The 21,849-nt window shown below is 71.2% G+C and overlaps 1 protein-coding gene across 1 annotated transcript in view; it reads left to right on the top strand.

Moving 5' to 3' along the window:
* Positions 1-21,849, top strand: part of LOC148591238 (phosphofurin acidic cluster sorting protein 1-like) — a 41,843-nt gene that overhangs the window by 5,827 nt on the left and 14,167 nt on the right. Inside the window, exons 3-16 of the mRNA XM_088537941.1 lie at positions 751-846; positions 2,675-2,800; positions 5,399-5,540; positions 6,668-6,759; positions 6,846-6,923; positions 8,741-8,800; positions 8,878-9,038; positions 12,658-12,755; positions 13,812-13,861; positions 14,561-14,661; positions 15,800-15,938; positions 18,180-18,281; positions 18,379-18,485; positions 21,432-21,586. Coding sequence (XP_088394067.1) covers positions 751-846; positions 2,675-2,800; positions 5,399-5,540; positions 6,668-6,759; positions 6,846-6,923; positions 8,741-8,800; positions 8,878-9,038; positions 12,658-12,755; positions 13,812-13,861; positions 14,561-14,661; positions 15,800-15,938; positions 18,180-18,281; positions 18,379-18,485; positions 21,432-21,586 — 1,507 coding nt within the window. The remainder of the gene's footprint in view (positions 1-750; positions 847-2,674; positions 2,801-5,398; positions 5,541-6,667; positions 6,760-6,845; positions 6,924-8,740; positions 8,801-8,877; positions 9,039-12,657; positions 12,756-13,811; positions 13,862-14,560; positions 14,662-15,799; positions 15,939-18,179; positions 18,282-18,378; positions 18,486-21,431; positions 21,587-21,849) is intronic.

Here is a 21,849-nt window from a genome sequence, read left to right as displayed (position 1 = left end):
TGGGGGGTCCCCAGGGTGCCACAAGGGGTGCCAGGGGCTGAAGGGTCCCCAGGGTGCCTCAGTGGGGTCCTGGGGTCCCCAGGGTGGCACCTTGAGGTGGGTATGGGGGGTCCCCAGGGTGCCTCAGGGGGGTCCCGGGGTCCCCAGGGCGCCCCGTGGTGCCATGGGGGATGCCAGTGTCCCCGTGGGTCCCCAGGGTGGCACCTCGAGGCGGGGCCAGGGGTCCCCAGTGTCCCTGTGGGTCCCCAGGGTGGCACCTTGAGACGGGCCGCGGGTCCCCAGTGTCCCCGTGGGTCCCCAGGGTGGCCCCCCGAGGCGGGGCCGGGGGTCCCCAGTGTCCCTGTGGGTCCCCAGGGTGGCACCTCGAGGTGGGGCCGGGGGTCCCCAGTGTCCCTATGGGTCCCCAGGGTGGCACCTCGAGGTGGGGCCGGGTGTCCCCAGGGTCCCCGTGGGTCCCCAGGGTGGCCCCCCGAGGCGGGGCTGGGGGTCCCTGTGGTGCCATGGGGGATGCCAGGGTCCCCAGGGGTCCCCAGGGTGGCCCCCCGACGTGGGGTCGGGGTCCCCAGTGTCCCCGTGGGTCCCCAGGGTGACACCTCGAGGTGGGGCTGGGGGTCCCCAGTGTCCCTATGGGTCCCCAAGGTGGCACCTCGAGGTGGGACCGAGGGTCCCCAGGGTCCCCGTGGGTCCCCAGGGTGGCCCCCCGAGGCGGGGCCGGGGACACCCGTGACACCCGTCCCGTCCCGTCCGCAGGGCTCCAAGCGGGTGCTGCGCTCCAATGAGATCGAGGTGGCCCTGCCACCCACAGGACCCCCCGAGACCGAGCTGCAGCTCACCATCTCGCTGCAGGTGGGACCCGCACCCATGGGTGCTGCCGGGACCCCCACCCGTGGGTGCTGGCGGCCACGGGACCCCCACCCATGGGTGCTTCCATCCCTCGGGACCCCCACCCGTGGGTGCTGCCGGCCCTGGGACCCCCACCCGTGGGTGCTGCCGGCTGCCTGACCCCCACCCATGGGTGCTGCCAGCCCCGGGACCCCCACCCGTGGGTGCTACGGGCCCCGGGACCCCACCCGTGGGTGCTGCCGGCCCCGGGACCCCCGCCTTTGGGTGCTGCCGGCCCTGGGACCCCCACCCGTGGGTGCTGCCGGCCTCCGGGACCCCCACCCGTGGGTGCTGCCGGCCACGGGACCCCCACCCGTGGGTGCTGCCGGCCGTGGGACCCCACCTATGGGTGCCTCCATCCCCTGGGACTCCCACCCGTGGGTGCTGCCGGCCACGGGACCCCCACCCGTGGGTGCTACTGGCCCAGGGATCCCCACCCAAGGGTGCTGCCGGCCTCCGGGACCCCCACCCGTGGGTGCTGCCGGCCGTGGGACCCCACCTATGGGTGCCTCCATCCCCCGGGAGCCACCCTTGGGTGCTTCCGTACGGATCCCCCCAGGACCCCCACCCGTGGGTGCTACCGGCCCCTGGCCCCCCACCCTTGGGTGCTTCCATTCATATCCCATGGGTGGGTGGGTTCCCGTGATGGATTCCCGTGATGGGTTCCCGTGCGTGGGTTCCCCTGGGCGCGCGGGCACCCATGGGTGGGTCCCCCTAGGCGGATGGGCACCCATGGGTCTGTGGGTTCCTGTGGGTGGGTTCCCACGGGTGTGTGAGTTCCTGCAGGTGGGTTCCCATGGGTGGGTGGGCACCCATGGGTGGGTGGCACCCATGGGTGTGTGGGTTCCTGCAGGTGGGTTCCCATGGGTGTGTGGGCACCCATGGGTGGGTGGCACCCATGGGTGGGTGGGTTCCCCTGGGCGAGTGGGTTTCCGTGAGTGGGTTCCCGTGGGTAGGTTCCCGTGGGTGGGTTGCCATGGGTGGGTGGGTGCCCATGGGTGGGTTCCCATGGGTGGGCTCCCTCGGGTGTGTGGGTTCCCATGGGTGGGTGGCACCCATGGGTGGGTGGGTTCCCATAGGTCCCATTCCCATGGGTGCTCGTGGGCAGATGGGCGCCCATGGGTGGGTGGGTTCCTGCAGGTGGGTTTCCATGGGTGGGTGCCCATGGGTGGGTGGCACCCATGGGTCTGTGGGTTCCTGCGGGTGGGCTCCCATGGGTGGGTGGGCACCTATGAGTGGGTTCCCATGGGTGGGTTCCTGTGGGTGGGCACCCATGGGTCTGTGCATTCCCATGGGTTTGTGGGTTCCTGTGGGTGGGTTCCTGTGGGTGGGTTCCCATGGGTGGGCACCCATGGGTGTGTGGGTTCCCATGGGTTTGTGGGTTCCCGTGGGTGGCTGGGTGCCCATGGGTGGGTGGCACCCATGGGTGTGTGGGTTCCCGTGCGTGGGCTCCCCTGGGCGCGCGGGCACCCATGGGTGGGCGGCACCCATGGGTGCTCACGCTGACACCCCCCGCAGTACCCGCACTTCCTAAAGCGCGGTGCCAACCGGCTGCAGCTGATGGGTTCCCGTGGGCGAATGGGCACCCGTGGGTGGGTGGGTTCCCGTGATGGGCACCCATGGGTGGGGGGCACCCATGGGTGCTCACGCTGACACCCTCCCCGCAGTACCCGCACTTCCTGAAGCGCGGCGCCAACCGGCTGCAGCTGATGGGCACCCATGGGTGGGTGGGTTCCCGTGATGGGCACCCATGGGTGGGGGGCACCCATGGGTGCTGACACCCTCCCCGCAGTACCCGCACTTCCTGAAGCGCGGCGCCAACCGGCTGCAGCTGATGCTCCAGCGCCGCAAGCGCTACAAGCACCGCACCTTCCTGGGCTACAAGACGCTGGCCGTGGGCCTCATCGACATGGCCGAGGTGCGCCCGCACCCATGGGTGCTGCGCGGGGGGCGCCCCGGGGGGCCAGGGAGCAGGGTGACACCCTGAGGAGGGCGATGGAGGGATGCTGGGGGCCATGGCACCCATGGGTGCTGTGTGGGAAGGGCGACGGAGGGGTGCGGGGGGCTGCGGCACCCATGGGTGCTGTGCAGGGAGGGCAACGGAGGGGTGCTGGGGGCTGCGGCACCCATGGGTGCTACATGGGGAGGGCGACGGAGGGGTGCGGGGGGCTGCGGCACCCATGGGTGCTGTGCAGGGAGGGCGACGGAGGGGTGCAGGGGGCTGCGGCACCCATGGGTGCTGCATCACCCAAACAAGGGTGTTGATGAGGTGCTGGGGGCTGCAGCACCCATGGGTGCTGTGCGGGGGGAGCCATGGGGGGCCGGGGAGCAGCGTGACACCCCGGGGAGGGCGACGGCGGGGTGCTGGGGGCCATGGCACCCATGGGTGCTGCGCGGGGGGCGCCCCGGGGGGCCAGGGAGCAGGGTGACACCCCGAGGAGGGAGATGGAGGGATGCTGGGGGCCATGGCACCCATGGGTGCTGTGTGGGAAGGGCGACGGAGGGGTGCTGGGGGCTGCAGCACCCATGGGTGCTGTGCGGGGAGGGCGACGGAGGGGTGCTGGGGGGTGTGGCACCCATGGGTGCTGTGCGGGGAGGGCGACGGAGGGGTGCGGGGGGGGGCTGCGGCACCCATGGGTGCTGTGCGGAGCAGGCGGTGGAGGAGTGCGGGGGGCAGCGGCACCCGTGGGTGCTGCATCACCCAAACAAGGGCATTGGTGAGGTGCTGGGGGCCGCGGCACCCATGGGTGCTGCGCGGGGGGCGCCCCGGGGGGCCAGGGAGCAGGGTGACACCCCGAGGAGGGCGATGGAGGGATGCGGGGGGCCATGGCACCCATGGGTGCTGCATCACCCGAACAAAGCCATTAGTGAGGTGCTGGGCGCCGCGGCACCCATGGGTGCTCCCATGGTGAGGCAGCACCCGAGCGAGGGGGGCTGAGGGTGCTGGGGGCCGCGGCACCCATGGGTGCTGCAGCACCTGAGCAAGGAGAGCTGAGGGTGCTGGGGGTGCTGTGAAGCTCAGCACCCATGGGTGCTCCCCAGGTGATGCAGCACCCCAGCGAGGGTGGGCACGTGCTGTGAACCTCAGCACCCATGGGTGCCCCCATGGGTGATGCAGCACCCCAGCGAGGGCAGTGGGTGCGGGGGATGCTGTGAAGCTCAGCACCCATGGGTGCTCCCCAGGTGATGCAGCACCCCAGCGAGGGCAGTGGGTGCTGGGGGTGCTGTGAAGCTCAGCACCCATGGGTGCTCCCCAGGTGATGCAGCACCCCAGCGAGGGCAGTGGGTGTGGGGGGTGCTGTGAACCTCAGCACCCATGGGTGCTCCCCAGGTGATGCAGCACCCCAGCGAGGGCAGTGGGTGTGGGCGGTGCTGTTAACCTCAGCACCCATGGGTGCTCCCCAGGTGATGCAGCACCCCAGCGAGGGCAGTGGGTGTGGGGGATGCTGTGAAGCTCAGCACCCATGGGTGCTCCCCAGGTGATGCAGCACCCCAGCGAGGGCAGTGGGTACGGGGGATGCTGTGAAGCTCAGCACCCATGGGTGCTCCCCAGGTGATGCAGCACCCCAGCGAGGGCAGTGGGTGCGGGGGATGCTGTGAAGCTCAGCACCCATGGGTGCTCCCCAGGTGATGCAGCACCCCAGCGAGGGCAGTGGGTGTGGGGGATGCTGTGAAGCTCAGCACCCATGGGTGCTCCCCAGGTGATGCAGCACCCCAGCGAGGGCAGTGGGTGCGGGGGATGCTGTGAAGCTCAGCACCCATGGGTGCTCCCCAGGTGATGCAGCACCCCAGCGAGGGTGGGCGGGTGCTGGCGGTGCTATGAAGCTCAGCACCCATGGGTGCTCCCCAGGTGATGCAGCACCCGAGTGAGGGCAGTGGGGGGGGGGTGCTGTGAAGCTCAGCACCCATGGGTGCTCCCCAGGTGATGCAGCACCCCAGCGAGGGCAGTGGGTGCTGGGGGTGCTGTGAAGCTCAGCACCCATGGGTGCTCCCCATGTGATGCAGCACCCGAGTGAGGGCAGTCGGGGGGGTGCTGTGAAGCTCAGCACCCATGGGTGCTCCCCAGGTGATGCAGCACCCCAGTGAGGGCAGTGGGTGTGGGGGGTGCTGTTAATCTCAGCACCCATGGGTGCCCCCATCACGCAGGTGATGCAGCACCCCAGTGAGGGCAGTGGGTGTGGGGGATGCTGTTAATCTCAGCACCCATGGGTGCTCCCCAGGTGATGCAGCACCCCAGTGAGGGCAGTGTGTGCTGGGGGTGCTGTGAAGCTCAGCACCCATGGGTGCTCCCCAGGTGATGCAGCACCCCAGCGAGGGCAGTGGGTGTGGGGGGTGCTGTGAAGCTCAGCACCCATGGGTGCTCCCCAGGTGATGCAGCACCCCAGCGAGGGCAGTGGGTACGGGGGATGCTGTTAACCTCAGCACCCATGGGTGCTCCCCAGGTGATGCAACACCCGAGTGAGGGCAGTGGGTGTGGGGGATGCTGTTAACCTCAGCACCCATGGGTGCTCCCCAGGTGATGCAGCACCCCAGCGAGGGCGGGCGGGTGCTGGGCCTGCACCACGTGGTCAAGGACGTGGCGGTGCCCGTGGCCGAGATCCGCCTCAACTCGCTGTCCAGCCAACCCATCGACCACGAGGCCAAGAGCAAGACGGCGGGTGAGCAGCACCCATGGGTGCTCCCGGCACCCACCCACGGGCGCGGAGGAGCCACCAACGGGGACACCCAAGAGTGCGGGGTGGCCCCCTCAGCTCCTCCCGGAACGGGGTTTGGTGGGGGGAGCGTCCCCAGGGTGGGCTGGGCATCCAGGGGGGCACCCATGGGTGCTCCCAGCACCCGCCGGGATCCCCTGCAGCAGCGGGGGGCAGAGGAGTGACCAGCGGGGACACCCAAGGGTGCTGAGTGGCCCCCTCAGCTCCTCGCGGAAAGGGATTTGGGGGGGAGTGTCCCCATGGTGGGATGGGCACCCAAGGGGGGCACCCATGGGTGCTCCCAGCACCCGCCGGGATCCCCTGCAGCAGCGAGGGGTGGAGGAGCCACCAACGGGGACACCCAAGGGTGCTAGGTGGCCCCCTCAGCTCCTTCTGGAACGGGGTTTGGGGAGGGGGAGCGTCCCCATGGTGGGAAGGGCACCCAAAGGGGGCACCCATGGGTGCTCCCAGCACCCGCTGGGGGTGCGGAGGAGCCACCAACAGGGACACCCAAGGGTGCTGGGTGGCCCCCTCAGCTCCTCGTGGAAAGGGATTTGGGGGGGAGCGTCCCCATGGTGGGAAGGGCACCCAAAGGGGGCACCCATGGGTGCTCCCAGCACCCAGCCGTGGGTGCGGAGGAGCCACCAGCGGGGACACCCAAGGGTGCCGGGTGGCCCCCTCAGCTCCTCCCGGAACGGGGTTTGGTGGGGGGAGCGTCCCCAGGGTGGGCTGGGCATCCAGGGGGGCACCCATGGGTGCTCCCAGCACCCGCCGGGATCCCCTGCAGCAGCGAGGGGTGGAGGAGCCACCACCGGGGACACCCAAGGGTGCTGGGTGGGCCCCTCAGCTCCTTTTGGAACGGGGTTTGGTGGGGGGAGCGTCCCCAGGGTGGGAAGGGCACCCAAAGGGGGCACCCATGGGTGCTCCCAGCACCCACCCGTGGGTGCGGAGGAGCCACCAGCAGGGACACCCAAGGGTGCTGGGTGGCCTCCTCAGCTCCTCGTGGAACGGGGTTCAGGGGGGAGCGTCCCCAGGGTGGGACGGGCACCCAAAGGGGGCACCCATGCCGGGGGTCACCCATGGGTGCCCCCCAGACCGCTCTCCGGACATGGACAACTACTCGGAGGAGGAGGACGAGAGCTTCTCCTCGGAGCAGGAGGGCAGCGACGACGCTCTGCACGGCCAGGTGGGTGCCCCCCGCCCACCCAGCACCCATGGGTGCCCCCCCTGCCCGCCCGGCACCCATGGGTGCCCCTCTCCCGCTGCCCCCAGGACCTCTTCTACGAGGAGGAGGAGCTGCAGAAGGTGAAGAAGGCCCGGAGGAAGCTGCCGGCCTCCGCCTCGGCCCGGGTGAGCGGGGCCGGGGGGTCCGTGGGGGTCCCGCTGCACCCATGGGTGCCGTGGGTGCCCCATTGCAAGCGGGGGGTCTGTGGAGGTCCCACTGCACCCATGGGTGCCATGGGTGCCCCATTGGGAGCGGGGGATCCGTGGGGGTCCCGCTGCACCCATGGGTGCCATGGGTGCCCCATTGGGAGCGGGGGGTCTGGCTGCACCCATGGGTGCCCCATTGGGAGCGGGGAGTCTCTGGGGTTCCTGGCGCACCCATGGGTGCTGTGGGTGCCCCATTGGGAGCGGGGGATCCGTGGGGGTCCCGCTGCACCCATGGGTGCCATGGGTGCCCCATTGGGAGCGGGGGGTCTGGCTGCACCCATGGGTGCCCCATTGGGAGCGGGGGGTCCCGCTGCACCCAGGGGTGTCATGGGTGCCCCATTGGGAGCAAGGGGTCCGTGGGGTTCCCGCTGCACCCAGGGGTGCTGTGGTTGCTCCATTGCGAGCGGGGGGTCTGTGGGGTTCCCGCTGCACCCATGGGTGCTGTGGGTGCCCCATTGGGAGCGGGGGGTCCCGCTGCACCCAGGGGTGTCGTCGGTGCCCCATTGTGAGCAGGGGGTCTGTGGGGTTCCTGGTGCACCCATGGGTGCCATGGGTGCCCCATTGGGACCGGGGGGTTCGTGGGGGTCCCAGCGCACCCATGGGTGCCGCATTGCGAGCGTGGGGTTCCCGGTGCACCCAGGAGTGCTATGGGTGTCCCATTTGGTGCAGGGGGTCCCAGCGCACCCATGGGTGCCCCATTGGATGCCGGGGCTCCGTGGGGGTCCCGGCGCACCCATGGGTGCCCCATTATGTGCCGGGGCTCTGGGGGGTCCCAGCGCACCCATGGGTGCTATGGGCGCCCCATTGGGTGCAGGGGGGTCCCGGCGTACCCATGGGTGCCCCATTGCGAGTGTGGGGTTCCCGGTGCACCCAGGAGTGCTATGGGCGCCCCACTGGGTGCCGGGGCTCCGTGGGGGTCCCAGCGCACCCATGGGTGCCCCATTGGGTGCCGGGGCTCTGTGGGGGTCCTGCTGCACCCATGGGTGCTGTGGTTGCCCCATTGGGAGTGGGGGGTTCCCGCTGCACCCATGGGTGCTATGGGTGCCCCATTTGGTGCAGGGGGTCCCGGCGCACCCACGGGTGCTGTGGGTGCCCCATTTGGTGCAGGGGGTCCCAGCGCACCCATGGGTGCCCCATTGGGTGCCGGGGCTCCGTGGGGGTCCCGGCGCACCCATGGGTGCCCCATTGGGTGCTGGGGCTCTGTGGGGGTCCCACTGCACCCATGGGTGCTGTGGTTGCCCCATTGGGAGTGGGGGGTTCCCGGTGCACCCAGAGGTGTCGTGGGTGCCCCATTGGGTGCAGGGGGTCCCAGCACACCCATGGGTGCCCCATTGGGTGCCGGGGCTCCGTGGGGGTCCCAGCGCACCCATGGGTGCCCCATTGGGAACAGGGGGTTCCCAGTGCACCCAGGAGTGCTATGGGTGCCCCATTTGGTGCAGGGGGTCCCGGCGCACCCACGGGTGCTGTGGGTGCCCCATTGCGAGCGTGGGGTTCCCGGTGCACCCATGGGTGCCCCATTGGGTGCCAGGGCTCCGTGGGGGTCCCGGCGCACCCATGGGTGCCCCATTGGGTGCCAGGGCTCCGTGGGGGTCCCAGCGCACCCATGGGTGCCCCATTGGGTGCCGGGGCTCCCAGCGCACCCATGGGTGCCCCATTGGGTGCCGGGGCTCTGGGGGGTCCCGGCGCACCCATGGGTGCCCCAGCCCCTCACCCCGACCCCGCGTCCCCCCCCGCAGCAGCCCAACATCAAGCAGAAATTCGTGGCCCTGCTCAAGCGCTTCAAGGTGCCGGACGAGGTACGAGGGGGGGGTCCCCCCGCCACCCACGGGGCCCACGGGTGGCCGCGGAGCACCCATGGGTGCTGGGGCGGCAGGTGGGCTTCGGCCTGGAGCACGTGTCGCGCGCCCGCATGCGGGAGGTGGCCGAGGACCTGGACGAGCTCTACGACACCCTGGACATGTTCAACCCCAGCGACAGCGGCGCCGACCCGGACGACACCGACAGCGTCCTGAGCACCCCCAAACCCCGGCTGCGGTGAGGGGGGACCCCCGCGGGGTCCCCAGGGTGTCCCCGGGCTGAGAGGTGTCACCTGGGTGTCCCCAGGGGGTCCCCAGGGAGTCCCCGGGGGGTCCCCACATCCCCAGTGGACTGCGGTGAGGGGGGACCCCGCCTGTCCCCAGGGGGTCCCCAGGGAGTCCCCGGGGGGTCCCCACATCCCCAGTGGACTGCGGTGAGGGGGGACCCCGCCTGTCACCGGGGGGTCCCCAGGGGGTCCCCAGGGGGTCCCCACATCCCCCGTGGGCTGCGGTGAGGGGGGACCCCCGCCTGGCTCTGGGGCGTCCCCAGGGGGTCCCCAGGGTGTCCCCATGCTGAGAGGTGTCCCCGGGGCGTCCCCAAGGGATCCCCAGGGTGTCCCCGGGCTGAGAGGGGTCCCCAGGGTGTCCCCATGACCCCCGCGAGGTCCCCATGCTGAGAGGTGTCCCCAGGGCATCCCCAGGGCGTCCCCAGGGTGTCCCCACGTCCCCCGCGAGGTCCCCGTGCCGAGCGGTGTCCCCAGGCTGAGAGGTGTCCCCAGGGTGCCCCAGGGCGTCCCCAGGGTGTCCCCAGGGTGTCCCCACGTCCCCAGGGCGTCCCCAGGGTGTCCCCCCATCCCCCGCAAGGTCCCCGTGCCGAGCGGCGTCCCCAGGGTGTCCCTGTGCTGAGAGGTGTCCCCAGGGTGTCCCCAGGGCGTCCCCGGGGTGTCCCCACGTCCCCCGCGAGGTCCCCATGCTGAGAGGTGTCCCCAGGGGGTCCCCAGGGTGTTCCCGGGCTGAGAGGTGTCCCCAGGGCATCCCCAGGGCGTCCCCAGGGTGTCCCCGTGTCTCCCGCGAGGTCCCCGGGTTGAGAGATGTCCCCAGGGCGTCCCCAGGGCGTCCCCAGGGGGTCCCCGTGCCGAGCGGCATCCCCAGGGTGTCCCCAGGCTGAGAAGTGTCCCCAAGGGATCCCCAGGGTGTCCCCACGTCCCCCGCGAGGTCCCCGTGCCGAGCGGTGTCCCCAGGCTGAGAGGTGTCCCCAGAGTGCCCCAGGGCGTCCCCAGGGTGTCCCCACGTCCCCAGGTCGTCCCCAGGGTGTCCCCCCATCCCCCGCAAGGTCCCCGTGCCGAGCGTCATCCCCAGGGTGTCCCTGTGCTGAGAGGTGTCCCCAGGGTGTCCCCAGGGCATCCCCGGGGTGTCCCCACGTCCCCCGCGAGGTACTCATGCTGAGAGGTGTCCCCAGGGGGTCCCCGGGCTTAGAGGCGTCCGCAGGGCGTCCCCAGGGTGTCCCCAGGGTGTCCCTGTGTCTCCCGCGAGGTCCCCATGCTGAGAGGTGTCCCCAGGGCATCCTCAGGGTGTCCCCACGTCCCCGCGAGGTCCCTGTGCCAAGCGGCGTCCCCAGGGTGTCCCCGGGCTGAGAGGTGTCCCCAGGGCGCCCCAGGGTGTCCCCAGGGTGTCCCTGCATCCCCCGTGAGGTCCCCGTGACCCCCGCGAGGTCCCCGTGCCGAGCGGTGTCCCCAGGGGGTCCCCGTGCTGAGAGGTGTCCCCAGGGCATCCCCAGGGCATCCCCAGGGTGTCCCCAGGGTGTCCCCAGACTGAGAGGTGTCCCCAGGGCGTCCCCAGGGTGTCCCCGCGTCCCCCGTGGGCTGCGGTGAGGGGGGACACGGCCGCCTGTCACCTGGGGGTCCCCAGGGTGTCCCCACGTCCTCCACGAGGTCCCCGTGCCAAGTGGCGTCCCCAGGGGGTCCCCGTGCTGAGAGGTGTCCCCAGGGTGTCCCCATGACCCCCATGAGGTCCCCATGCTGTGAGGTGTCCCCAGGGCGTCCCCAGGGTGTCCCCAAGGGGTCCCCAGGGTGTCCCTGTGCTGAGAGGTGTCCCCAGGGGGTCCCTGTGACCCCCGTGGGCTGCAGTGAGGGGGGATGCGGCCGCCTGTCCCCTGGGGGTCCCCAGGGTGTCCCCAGGCTGAGAGGTGTCCCCAGGGCGTCCCCAGGGTGTCCCCGTGAGGTCCCCATGCTGAGAGGTGTCCCCAGGGTGTCCCCGTGCCCCCCATGAGGTCCCCATGCCGAGTGGTGTCCCCGTGTCAAGGTCTGTGTCCTCTGGGGTGTCCCTGTGCCCCCCGTGAGGGCCCTGTGCCAAGCACTGTCCCCAGGGTGTCCCCGTGCCACCTGTGAGGTGTCTGGACCGAGCGGTGTCCCCCGGTGTCCCCACCTGCCACGGGGTCCCCATGTCCTCACGAGTCCCCAGGGCGCCCCCCCAGCAATGTCCCCGTGTCCCCGCGGTGTCCCCAGGGTGCCTCCCCCAATGTCCCCATGTCCCTGTGGTGTCCCCGGCGTGCCCCCCCCGCAATGTCCCCGTGTCCCCGTGGTTTCCCTGTGTCCCCGCGATATCCCCAGGGTGCCTCCCCCAATGTCCTCGTGCCCCTGCGGTGTCCCTGGGATGGCCCCCCCGCAATGTCCCCGTGTCCCCGCGATATCCCCAGGGTGCCCCCCCCCAATGTCCCCGTGTCCCCACGGTGTCCCCGGGATGCCCCCCCCACAATGTCCCTGTGTCCCCGCGGTGTCCCCGTGTCCCCGCATCCCCCAACGTCCCCGTGTCCCCGCGGTGTCCCCAGGGTGCCCCCATCCCCCCAACGTCCCCGTGTCCCCGCAGTGTCCCCGTGTCCCCGCGTCCCCCCAACGTCCCCATGTCCCCGCGGTGTCCCCATGTCCCCATGTCCTCGCAATGTCCCCATGTCCCCGCGGTGTCCCCAGGGTGCCCCCATCCCCCCAACGTCCCCGTGTCCCCGCGGTGTCCCCATGTCCTCGCAATGTCCCCATGTCCCCGCAGTGTCCCCAGGGTGCCCCCATCCCCCCAACATCCCCGTGTCCCCGCAATGTCCCCGTGTCCCCGCGTCCCCCCAACGTCCCCGTGTCCCCGCGGTGTCCCCAGGGTGCCCCCATCCCCCCAACATCCCCGTGTCCCCGCGGTGTCCCCGTGTCCCCATGTCCTCGCAACGTCCCCGTGTCCCCGCGGTGTCCCCGTGTCCCCGCGTCCCCCCAACGTCCCCGTGTCCCCGCGGTGTCCCCAGGGTGCCCCCATCCCCCCAACGTCCCCGTGTCCCCGCGGTGTCCCCGTGTCCCCATGTCCTCGCAATGTCCCCATGTCCCCGCGGTGTCCCCCGGGTGCCCCCATCCCCCCAATGTCCCCGTGTCCCCGCGGTGTCCCCGCGTCCCCCCAACGTCCCCGTGTCCCCGCGGTGTCCCCGTGTCCCCGCGTCCCCCCAACGTCCCCGTGTCCCCGCGGTGTCCCCGTGTCCCCATGTCCTCGCAATGTCCCCGTGTCCCCGCGGTGTCCCCAGGGTGCCCCCATTCCCCCAATGTCCCCATGTCCCCGCGGTGTCCCCGTGTCCCCATGTCCTCGCAATGTCCTCGTGTCCCTGCGTCCCCCCAATGTCCCCGTGTCCCCGCGGTGTCCCCGTGTCCCCATGTCCTCGCAACGTCCCCGTGTCCCCGCGGTGTCCCCGTGTCCCCACGTCCCCCCAACGTCCCCGTGTCCCCGCGGTGTCCCCGTGTCCCCATGTCCTCGCAACGTCCCCGCGGTGTCCCCGTGTCCCCGCGTCCCCCCAACGTCCCCGTGTCCCCGCGGTGTCCCCGTGTCCCCAGGCCCTTCTTCGAGGGGCTCTCCCAGTCCAGCTCGCAGACGGAGCTGGGCCCCGCGGGCCGGGACGGCGCCGGGAGCAGCGCCCAGGGCGGCGCGGTGAGCGGGGGGGCCATGGGTGCCGGGAGGGGCCATGGGTGCTGGGGGGGGTGATGGGTGCTGCGGGGGGGCACTGGGTGCTGGGGGGGGCGATGGGTGCCCAGGCAGCGGGGTGAGCAGGGGGGGCTCTGGGTGCCGAGGGGGGCGCTGGGTGCTGGGGGGGCGATGGGTGCTGGGGGGGGGCGATGGGTGCCGGGGGGGGCCATGGGTGCCAAGGGGGGGTGATGGGTGCTGGGGGGGCCCTGGGTGCCGGGGGGGGGCCATGGGTGCCGGGGGGGGGCGATGGGTTCTGGGGGGGCGATGGGTGCCGGGGGGGCACTGGGTGCCGGGGGGGCCATGGGTGCTGGGGGGCGATGGGTGCCGGGGGGGGCGATGGGTGCCGGGGGGGGGGGCGCTGGGTGCTGGGGGGGCGCTGGGTGCCAGGGGGGGCTCTGGGTGCCGGGGGGGGGCGATGGGTGCTGGGGGGTCGATGGGTGCTGGGGGGGCACTGGGTGCTGCGGGGGGGCACTGGGTGCCGGGGGGGGTGCTGGGTGCTGGGGGGGCACTGGGTGCTGGGGGGGGGGGGCGCTGGGTGCCGGGGGGGGCTCTGGGTGCTGGGGGGCTCTGGGTGCTGGGGGGGGGCGCTGGGTGCCGGGGGGGGCGCTGGGTGCTGCGGGGGGGGCACTGGGTGCCGGGGAGGGGCTCTGGGTGCCGGGGGGGGGCGCTGGGTGCCGGGGGGGGCTCTGGGTGCTGGGGGGCTCTGGGTGCCGGGGGGGGGGCGCTGGGTGCCCTGGGGGGCTCTGGGGGGCTCTGGGTGCTCTGGGGTGGGTGCTGGGTGCCCTGGGGGGCACTGCGGGCACTGGGGGGCTCTGGGGTGGGTGCTGGGTGCCCTGGGGGGCTCTGGGGGCTCTGGGGTGCCCTGGGGTGGGTGCTGGGTGCCCTGGGGGTGCTTCTTGCTGTGCCGGGTGGCACCCAGGGCTGCTGGGGGGGGCTGGGAAGGGTTTCGGGGTGCTCCGGGGGGGTCCCAGGGCCGCCCTGACCCCCCCCTCCCGGCAGGCGGAGGTGGGGGCTGCCCACAGAGGGGGGGGCTGCCGCCCCCCCGAGGACGCCGGGCTGGACCCCGAGGTGCCGGTGAGGGGGGGGCCCCTTTACCCCAAATCCCGGGGTGCCCCCGACCCCCAAGTATTGGGGTGTCCCCATTGAGGTGTCCCCAGGTGCCCCTGACCCCCAAGTATTGGGGTGTCCCCAGGTACCCCCGACCCCCAAGTATTGGGGTGTCCCCAGGTGCCCCCAACCCCCAAGTATTGGGGTGTCCCCATTGGGGTGTCCCCAGGTGCCCCTGACCCCCAAGTATTGGGGTGTCCCCAGGTACCCCCGACCCCCAAGTATTGGGGTGTCCCCATTGGGGTGTCCCCAGGTGCCCCTGACCCTCAAGTATTGGGGTGTCCCCTGCCAGTGTCGGGGTGACCCACACAGTCCCCAGCCGCCCCCCCCCCGGGTATTGGGGTGTCCCTGGTCCCCTATTCCGTAGTCTCGGGATCCCCCCCATATTGAGGTTCCAGGGGCACCCCCAATATTAGGGTGCTGGAGCCCCCCCCCCCCATTATGGGGGGGTCAACTGAAATCTCCCAGCCCCCCCAGGACGTGGGTGCCCCCCCCCAGAACTGGGTGCTCCTGGGTGCTCCCATCACCCCAATACTGGGGTGCCTGGGCCGCCCCTCCCCAGATTTGGGGTGCCCCCAGCTCCTCCCCACACATGGGGGGGTCCCCGAGTTAGGGGGGGACCCCCAAATTGGGGGGGGGCCCTTGCTCTGATGCTTCCCCATGCAGGAGGCTGGGGGGGACCTCGAACCCCTGCTGGAGTCGGGGGGGGTCCCCGAAAAGCTCAAGACCCCCCTGAGGGGCAGCAAAGGGGAGTCGGCGTCACCCAGGTGAGGGGGGGTCTGGGGGAGGGACAGGGGGGTCCCGGGGGGGATTTGGGGTCCCCAGGGTGGGATTTGGGGTCCCCGAGCAGATGGGGGGGTCGGGGTGCTGGGAGGGACATTGGGGTCCCAGGAGGGATTTGGGGTCCCCAGGGTGGGATTTGGGGTCCCCGAGCAGATGGGGGGGGTTGGGGTGCTGGGGGGGGACATTGGGGTCCCAGGAGGGATTTGGGGTCCTCAGGGTGGGATTTGGGGTCCCTGAGCAGATGGGGGGGTTGGGGTGCTGGGGGGGACATTGGGGTCCCAGGGGGGGATTTGGGGTCCCCAGGGTGGGATTTGGGGTCCCCGAGCAGATGGGGGGGTTGGGGTGCTGGGGGGGGGACATTGGGGTCCCAGGGTGGGATTTGGGGTCCCCAGGGTGGGATTTGGGGTCCCCGAGCAGATGGGGGGGTTGGGGTGCTGGGGGGGACATTGGGGTCTCGGGGGGGATTTGGGGTCCGTGCGGGGAAGGGGGGGGTCAGGAAGGGATCTGGGGGGGTGGGGAGATTTGGGGGGTCAGGGTGGGGGGGATCGGGGTGAGGGGGGGGCCGATAGGGGCGCTGGGTCCTTCTGGGGGTCGGGACGGGGGGAACCCGGGAGCCGGGGGGGTGTCAGGGTGCTGGGGTGGGGGTCAGGGTGCAGGGGGGGGGTATCAGGGTGCCGGGAGGGGGTCTGGGTGCTGGGTCCCTTGGGGGTGTCAGGGTGCTGGGGTGGGGATCAGGGTGCAGGGTCCATTGCGGGGGGAGTGTCAGGGTGCTGGGTCCCTTGGGGGGGTGTCAGGGTGCTGGGTCCATTTGGGGGGGGGATCAGGGTGCTGGGTCCATTGGGGGTGTCAGGGTGCCAGGGTGGGGGTCAGGGTGCTGAGTCGATTGGGGGGTATCACGGTACTGGGTCCATTGGGGGGGTGCCAGGGTGCTGGGGTGGGGGTCAGGGTGCTGGGGGGTGGGTATCAGGGTGCTGGGACCCTTGGGGGGGATCAGGGTGCTGGGAGGGGGTCAGGGTGCCAGGGGGGTATCTGGGTGCTGGGTCCATTGAGGGTATCAGGGTGCTGGGTCCCTTGGGGGGGTGTCGGGGTGCTGGGGGGTGCCAGCGCCTCCCGGTCCCGCAGCAAGGGGGAGGGGACCCCCGCGGCGCCGCGGCCCCCCCGGGGCACCCCCCTGCGCGAGCGGCAGCACCCACGGGTGCCCGGCGAGCGCGGCAACAGCTCCGACAGCGAGCGCTCCCCCGAGCCGGGCGCCGGCACCCAGGTGCGTCCGGGGACACGTTGGGGACACGTCCGGGACAGTGCGGGGACACCCTGGGAACGCATTGGGGACAGTGTGGGGACGCGTTGGGGAGCGTTGGGGACAGCCCAGGACCACCCTGGGGATGCGTTGGGGCAGCCCGGGGACAGCCTGGGGACGCGTTGGGGACACCCTAGGGCACCCTGGGGATGCATTGGGGACAGCCTGGGGACACCCTGGGGCAGCATGGGGACACGTTGGGGACACACTGGGGCACCCTGGGGATGCATTGGGGACAGCCTGGGGCACCCTGGGGACGCATTGGGACACGTTGGGGACAGTGTGGGGACACCCTGGGGATGCGTTGGGGCAGCCCGGGGACACCCTGGGACAGCCTGGGGACGCGTTGGGGACACCCTAGGGCACCCTGGGAACGCATTGGGGACAGCCCGGGGACACCCTGGGGCAGCCTGGGGACACGTTGGGGACAACCCGGGGACAGTCCAGGACCACCCTGGGGACGCGTTGGGGACACCCTGGGGCACCCTGGGAACGCATTGGGACACGTTGGGGACAGTGTGGGGACACCCTGGGGACACACTGGGGACACATTGGGGACAGCCCAGAGACAGTCCAGGACCACCCTGGGGTTGCGTTGGGGCAGCCCAGGGACACCCTGGGACAGCCTGGGGACGCGTTGGGGACAGCCCGGGGACAGCCCAGGACCACTCTGGGGCACCCTGGGGACGCATTGGGGACACCCTGGGGCACCCTGGGGACGTGTTGGGGACAGCCTGGGGACGCGTTGGGGACGCGTTGGGGACACGTTGGGGCAGCCCAGGGACACCCTGGGACAGCCTGGGGACGCGTTGGGGACACCCTAGGGCACCCTGGGGACATGTTGGGGACAGCCCGGGGACACCCTGGGGACGCGTTGGGAACACGTTGGGGACAGCCCAGGGATAACCCAGGGCCATCCTGGGGCATCCTGGGGACGTGTTGGGGACACGTTGGGGACAGCCTGGGGACAGCCCAGGACCACCGTGGGGCACTCTGGGGATGCGTTGGGGACACGTTGGGGACAACCCAGGGCCGCCCTGGGACACACTAGGGACGCGTTGGGGACAGCTCGGGGACACGCTGGGGCACCCTGGGAACACACTGGGGACACATTGGGGACACGTTGGGGACACGTTGGGGATGCACTGGGGACAGCCCAGGGACGTGCCAGGGACACGCTGGAGACAGCCTAAACACACCCGGGGACACCCTGGGAACACCCTGGGGACATCCCAGGAACACCCTGGGGACACAGGCACAGGGACACCCCAGGGATGGGGACACTTTGGGAACACTCTAGGGCCACCTGGCAATGCAGACACAGGGACATCCTGGTGACACTCCAGGGGTGGGGACACCCTGGGGGTTCAGGGTGCCGCCATGGGGACAGGGGCACCACAGGGATGGGGACACAGGGGCAGTGACAAGACAGGGAGACCTCGAGTGCCACCCACGTCTGCAGTGGGCACCATCACGGTCACCAGGGTGGGGACACAGGAACAGGGACACTGAGGATGGGGACACCTTGGGGACACCTTGGGGACACAGGAGCAGGGGCACTCTGAGAATGGGGACACCCTGGGGACACAGGAACAGGGACACTGAGAATGGGGACACCCTGGGGACACCCTGGGGACGCAGGAGCAGGGACACTGAGGATGGGGACACCCTGGGGACACAGGAACAGGGTCACACTGAGGATGGGGACAACCTGGGGACACAGGAGCAGGGACACACTGAGGATGGGGACACCCTGGGGACAACCTGGGGACACAGGAACAGGGTCACTCTGAAGATGGGGACACCCTGGGGACATAGGAACAGGGACACTGAGGATGGGGACACTCTGGGGACACAGGAACAGGGTCACTCTGAAGATGAGGACACCCTGGGGACAACCTGGGGACACAGGAGCAGGGACACTGAGGATGGGGACACCCTGGGGACACGCTGGGGCGCAGGAACAGGGACACTGAGGATGGGGACACCTTGGGGACACAGGAGCAGGAGCACTGAGGATGGGGACACCTTGGGGACACCCTGGGGACACCCCCGAGTGTCACCCACATCTGCAGTGGGCACCGTCACGGTCACCAGGGTGGGGACACCCCCGAGTGTCCCCCGAGCGGGGACCCGTGTGCGGGGACCCCGGGGTGGGCCCAGGGCACCCAGTGTCACCCCCCCGGTGTCCCCGTGTCCCCGCAGGGTCCCCGCAAGCTCTACGAGCAGCTCAACCCCATCCTGGCCTCGGAGACGGCCCTTCCCGAGAGCCTCATCCTGGTGCACACGGCCGAGTGGCAGGGCCAGGTGAGCGCGGGGCACCCATGGGTGCTGCGGGGCGGGGGGGGGGGACACCACGGCGGGTCCCCGTCACCCCCCGTCCCCTCGTTGTCCCTGTCCCCAGTTCGTGGCCGAGCTGCTGCAGGAGCAGAAGAAGCCGCTGGTGGCGGCGGCGACGGGCGCGGAGCTGCAGGCGGCCCTGGGCGCCCTCCTCACCCGCATCCAGCGCTAGTGGGTGCCCCTGGGTCCCCGGGTCCCCATGGGTGTCCCCGTGTGTCCCATGGGAGCCTTTGGGTGCCCCCAACCCCACGTGCCTCATGGGACCACATTGGGTGCCCCCGCAACCCCGTGGGACTCATGGGACCCTTTGGGTGCCACCCACCCAACCACGTGTGCCCCATGGGTCCCCATTGGGTGCCCCCCCCAACCCCGTGGGACCCCATTGGGAGACCCCAACCAACCCCGTGTGTCCCATGGGTCCCCATTGGGTGTCCCTGACCCAACCCCACGTGTCCCATAGGACCCCATTGGGTGCCCCCCCAACCCCATGTGCCCCATGGGACCCCATTGGGTGTCCCTGACCCAACCCCACATGTCCCATGGGACCCCATTGGGTGCCCCCTACCCCGTGTGTCCCATGGGACCCCACTGAGTGCCCCCCCCAACCCCGTGGGACCCCATTGGGAGACCCCAACCAAGCCCGTGTGTCCCATGGGTCCCCATTGGGTGCCCCCCCAACCCCATGTGCCCCATGGGACCCCATTGGGTGTCCCTGACCCAACCCCACGTGTCCCATGGGACCCCATTGGGTGCCCCCTACCCCGTGTGTCCCATGGTACCCCATTGAGTGCCCCCCCAACCCCGTGGGACCCCATCAGGAGACCCCAAACAACCCCGGGTGTCCCATGGGTTCCCCTGGGTGCCCCCCACCCAACCCTGTGTGCCCCATGGGTGACCCCCTCAACCCCGCATGTCCCATAGGACCCCATTGGGTGCCCCCAACCCTGTGTGTCCCATGGGACCCCACTGGGTGCCCCCTAACCCATGTGCCCCATGGGTCCCCATTGGGTGCCCCCCACCCAACCTCATGTGCCCCATGGGACCCCATTGTGTGCCCCCCCCCCACCCCGTGCACCCCATGGGACCTCATTGGGTGCCCCCCATCCAACCCCGTGGGACCCATTGGGTGCCCCCTACCCCATGTGCCCCATGGGACCCCATTGGGTGCCCCCTACCCCGTGTGTCCCATGGGTCCCCCTGGTGCCCCCTCCAACACCATGTGTCCCATGGGACCCCACTGGGTGCCTCCTACCCTGTGTGCCCCATGGGTCCCCCTGGGTGCCCCCCACCCAACCTGTGCGCCCCCTGGGACCCCATTGGGTGCCCCCAACCCCGTCTGTCCCATGGGACCCCATTGGGTGCCCCCTACCCCATGTGTCCCATGGGTCCCCGTTGGGTGCCCCCCCCAACCCCGTGGGACCCCATTGGGAGACCCCAACCAACCCCGTGTGTCCCATGGGACCCCATTGGGTGCCCCCCACCCAACCCCGTGTGCCCCATGGGTCCCCATTGGGTGACCCCCCCAACCCCGTGGGACCCCATTGGGTGCCCCCAACCCCGTGTGTCCCATGGGTCCCCCTAGGTGGTGCCCCCCTCAACCCCACGTTTCCCATAGGACCCCATTGGGTGCCCCCTACCCGACCTCGTGTGTCCCATGGGACCCCATTGGGTGCCCCCTACCCCATGTGTCCCATTGGGTCCCCGTTGGGTGCCCCCCCAACCCCGTGGGACCCCATAGGGTGCCCCCTACCCCCTGAACCCCATGTGCCCCATGGGTCCCCATTGGGTGCCCCCCACCCAACCCCGTGTGTCCCATGGGACCTCATTGGGTGCCCCCCCAACCCTGTGGGACCCCCTGGGTGCCCCCCTCAACCCCATGTGCCCCATGGGTCCCCATTAGGTGCCACCCCTCCCACCCCTGTGTGTCCCATGGGTCCCCATTGGGTGCCCCCTCAACCCCGTGCGCCGTGTGGGACCCCATTGGGTGCCCCCCAACCTCATGTGCCCCATGGGTCCCCATTGGGTGCCCCCCACCCAACCCCGTGGGACCCATTGGGTGCCCCCCAACCCCATGTGCCCCATGGGTCCCCATTGGGTGCCCCCCACCCAACCCCGTGGGACCCATTGGGTGCCCCCCAACCCCATGTGCCCCATGGGTCCCCATTGGGTGCCCCCCACCCAACCCCGTGGGACCCATTGGGTGCCCCCCAACCCCATGTGCCCCATGGGTCCCCATTGGGTGCCCCCCACCCAACCCCATGTGCCCCATCAGACCCCATTGGGTGCCCCATGGGACCCAACCTCATGTGCCCCATGGGACCTCATTTGGTGCCCCCTACCCCATGTGCCCCATTGGTCCCCCTGGGTGCCCCCCTCAACCCCGGGTGCCCCATGGGTCCCCATTGGGTGCCCCCCTGAACCCCATGTGTCCCATGGGTCCCCCTGGGTGCCCCCCTCAACCCCGTGCCCCCGTGGGACCCCATTGGGTGCCCCCCACCAACCCCATTCGCCCCATGGGACCCCATTGGGTGCCCCCAACCGCCTGTGTCCCATGGGACCCCATTGGGTGCCCCCTACCCGACCTCGTGTGTCCCATGGGTCCCCATTGGGTGCCCCCCCAACCCCGTGGGACCCCATTGGGTGCCCCCAACCCCGTGTGCCCCATGGGTCCCCCTGGGTGCCCCCCCCAACCCTGTGGGACCCCATTGGGTGCCCCCAACCCCACGTGCCCCATGGGACCCCATTGGATATCCCTCCAACCCTGTGGGAGCCCATTGGGTGCCCCCTACCCAATGTGCCCCATGGGTCCCCATTGGGTGCCCCCCATCAACCCTGTGTGTCCCATGAGACCCCATTGGGTGCCCCCCTCAACCCTGTGTGTCCCATGGGACCCCATTGGGTGCCCCCCAACCCCATGCACCCCATGGGTGCCCCCCAACCTCATGTGTCCCAGCGCCCCATGGGTGCCCCTCCATGCACCCCAGCACCCAAGGGGACCCCATTGGGTGCCCCCCCCCGCACCCCACCCCCCCAGGGCGCCCCCTCCCCGCTGTCCCCCCCCCGCCGCGGGGTCCTGCGGTGTCCCCGGTGGCACCCAGGGCCCCCCCTCGTCCCCAGCTGCAACTGCAACGCGGCGGTGCCACCCGCCGTGAAGGTGGCCCTGGTGGGTGCCCAGGGCGCCCAGAGCGCCCTGCTGCGGGGACTGGTGCGGCTGCTGGGCACCCGCAGCCCTGAGTGGCTGGGCTACCTGCGGGTGCTGCTGGTACCGCTGGGTGCGTCCCCAAGGGGACACGGGGGGACACGGGGACATGGGGACATGGGGACATGGGGACACGGGCACCCGCAGCCCCGAGTGGCTGGGCTACCTGCGGGTGCTGCTGGTGCCGCTGGGTGCGTCCCCAAGGGGACACGGGGACATGGGGACATGGGGACACAGGGACACGGGGCCCCGAGTGGCTGGGCTACCTGCAGGTGCTGCTGGTGCCGCTGGGTGCGTCCCCAAGGGGACATGGGGACATGGGGGGACATGGGGACA

Source organism: Tinamus guttatus, unplaced genomic scaffold (genome assembly GCF_059628265.1).
Source record: "Tinamus guttatus ecotype Peru unplaced genomic scaffold, ASM5962826v1 Tinamus_guttatus_pri_ptg000904l, whole genome shotgun sequence".
Lineage (NCBI taxonomy): Eukaryota > Metazoa > Chordata > Aves > Tinamiformes > Tinamidae > Tinamus > Tinamus guttatus.
Note: the sequence above shows the minus strand (reverse complement) of the source record. Positions and strands in the feature narration are given on the sequence as shown.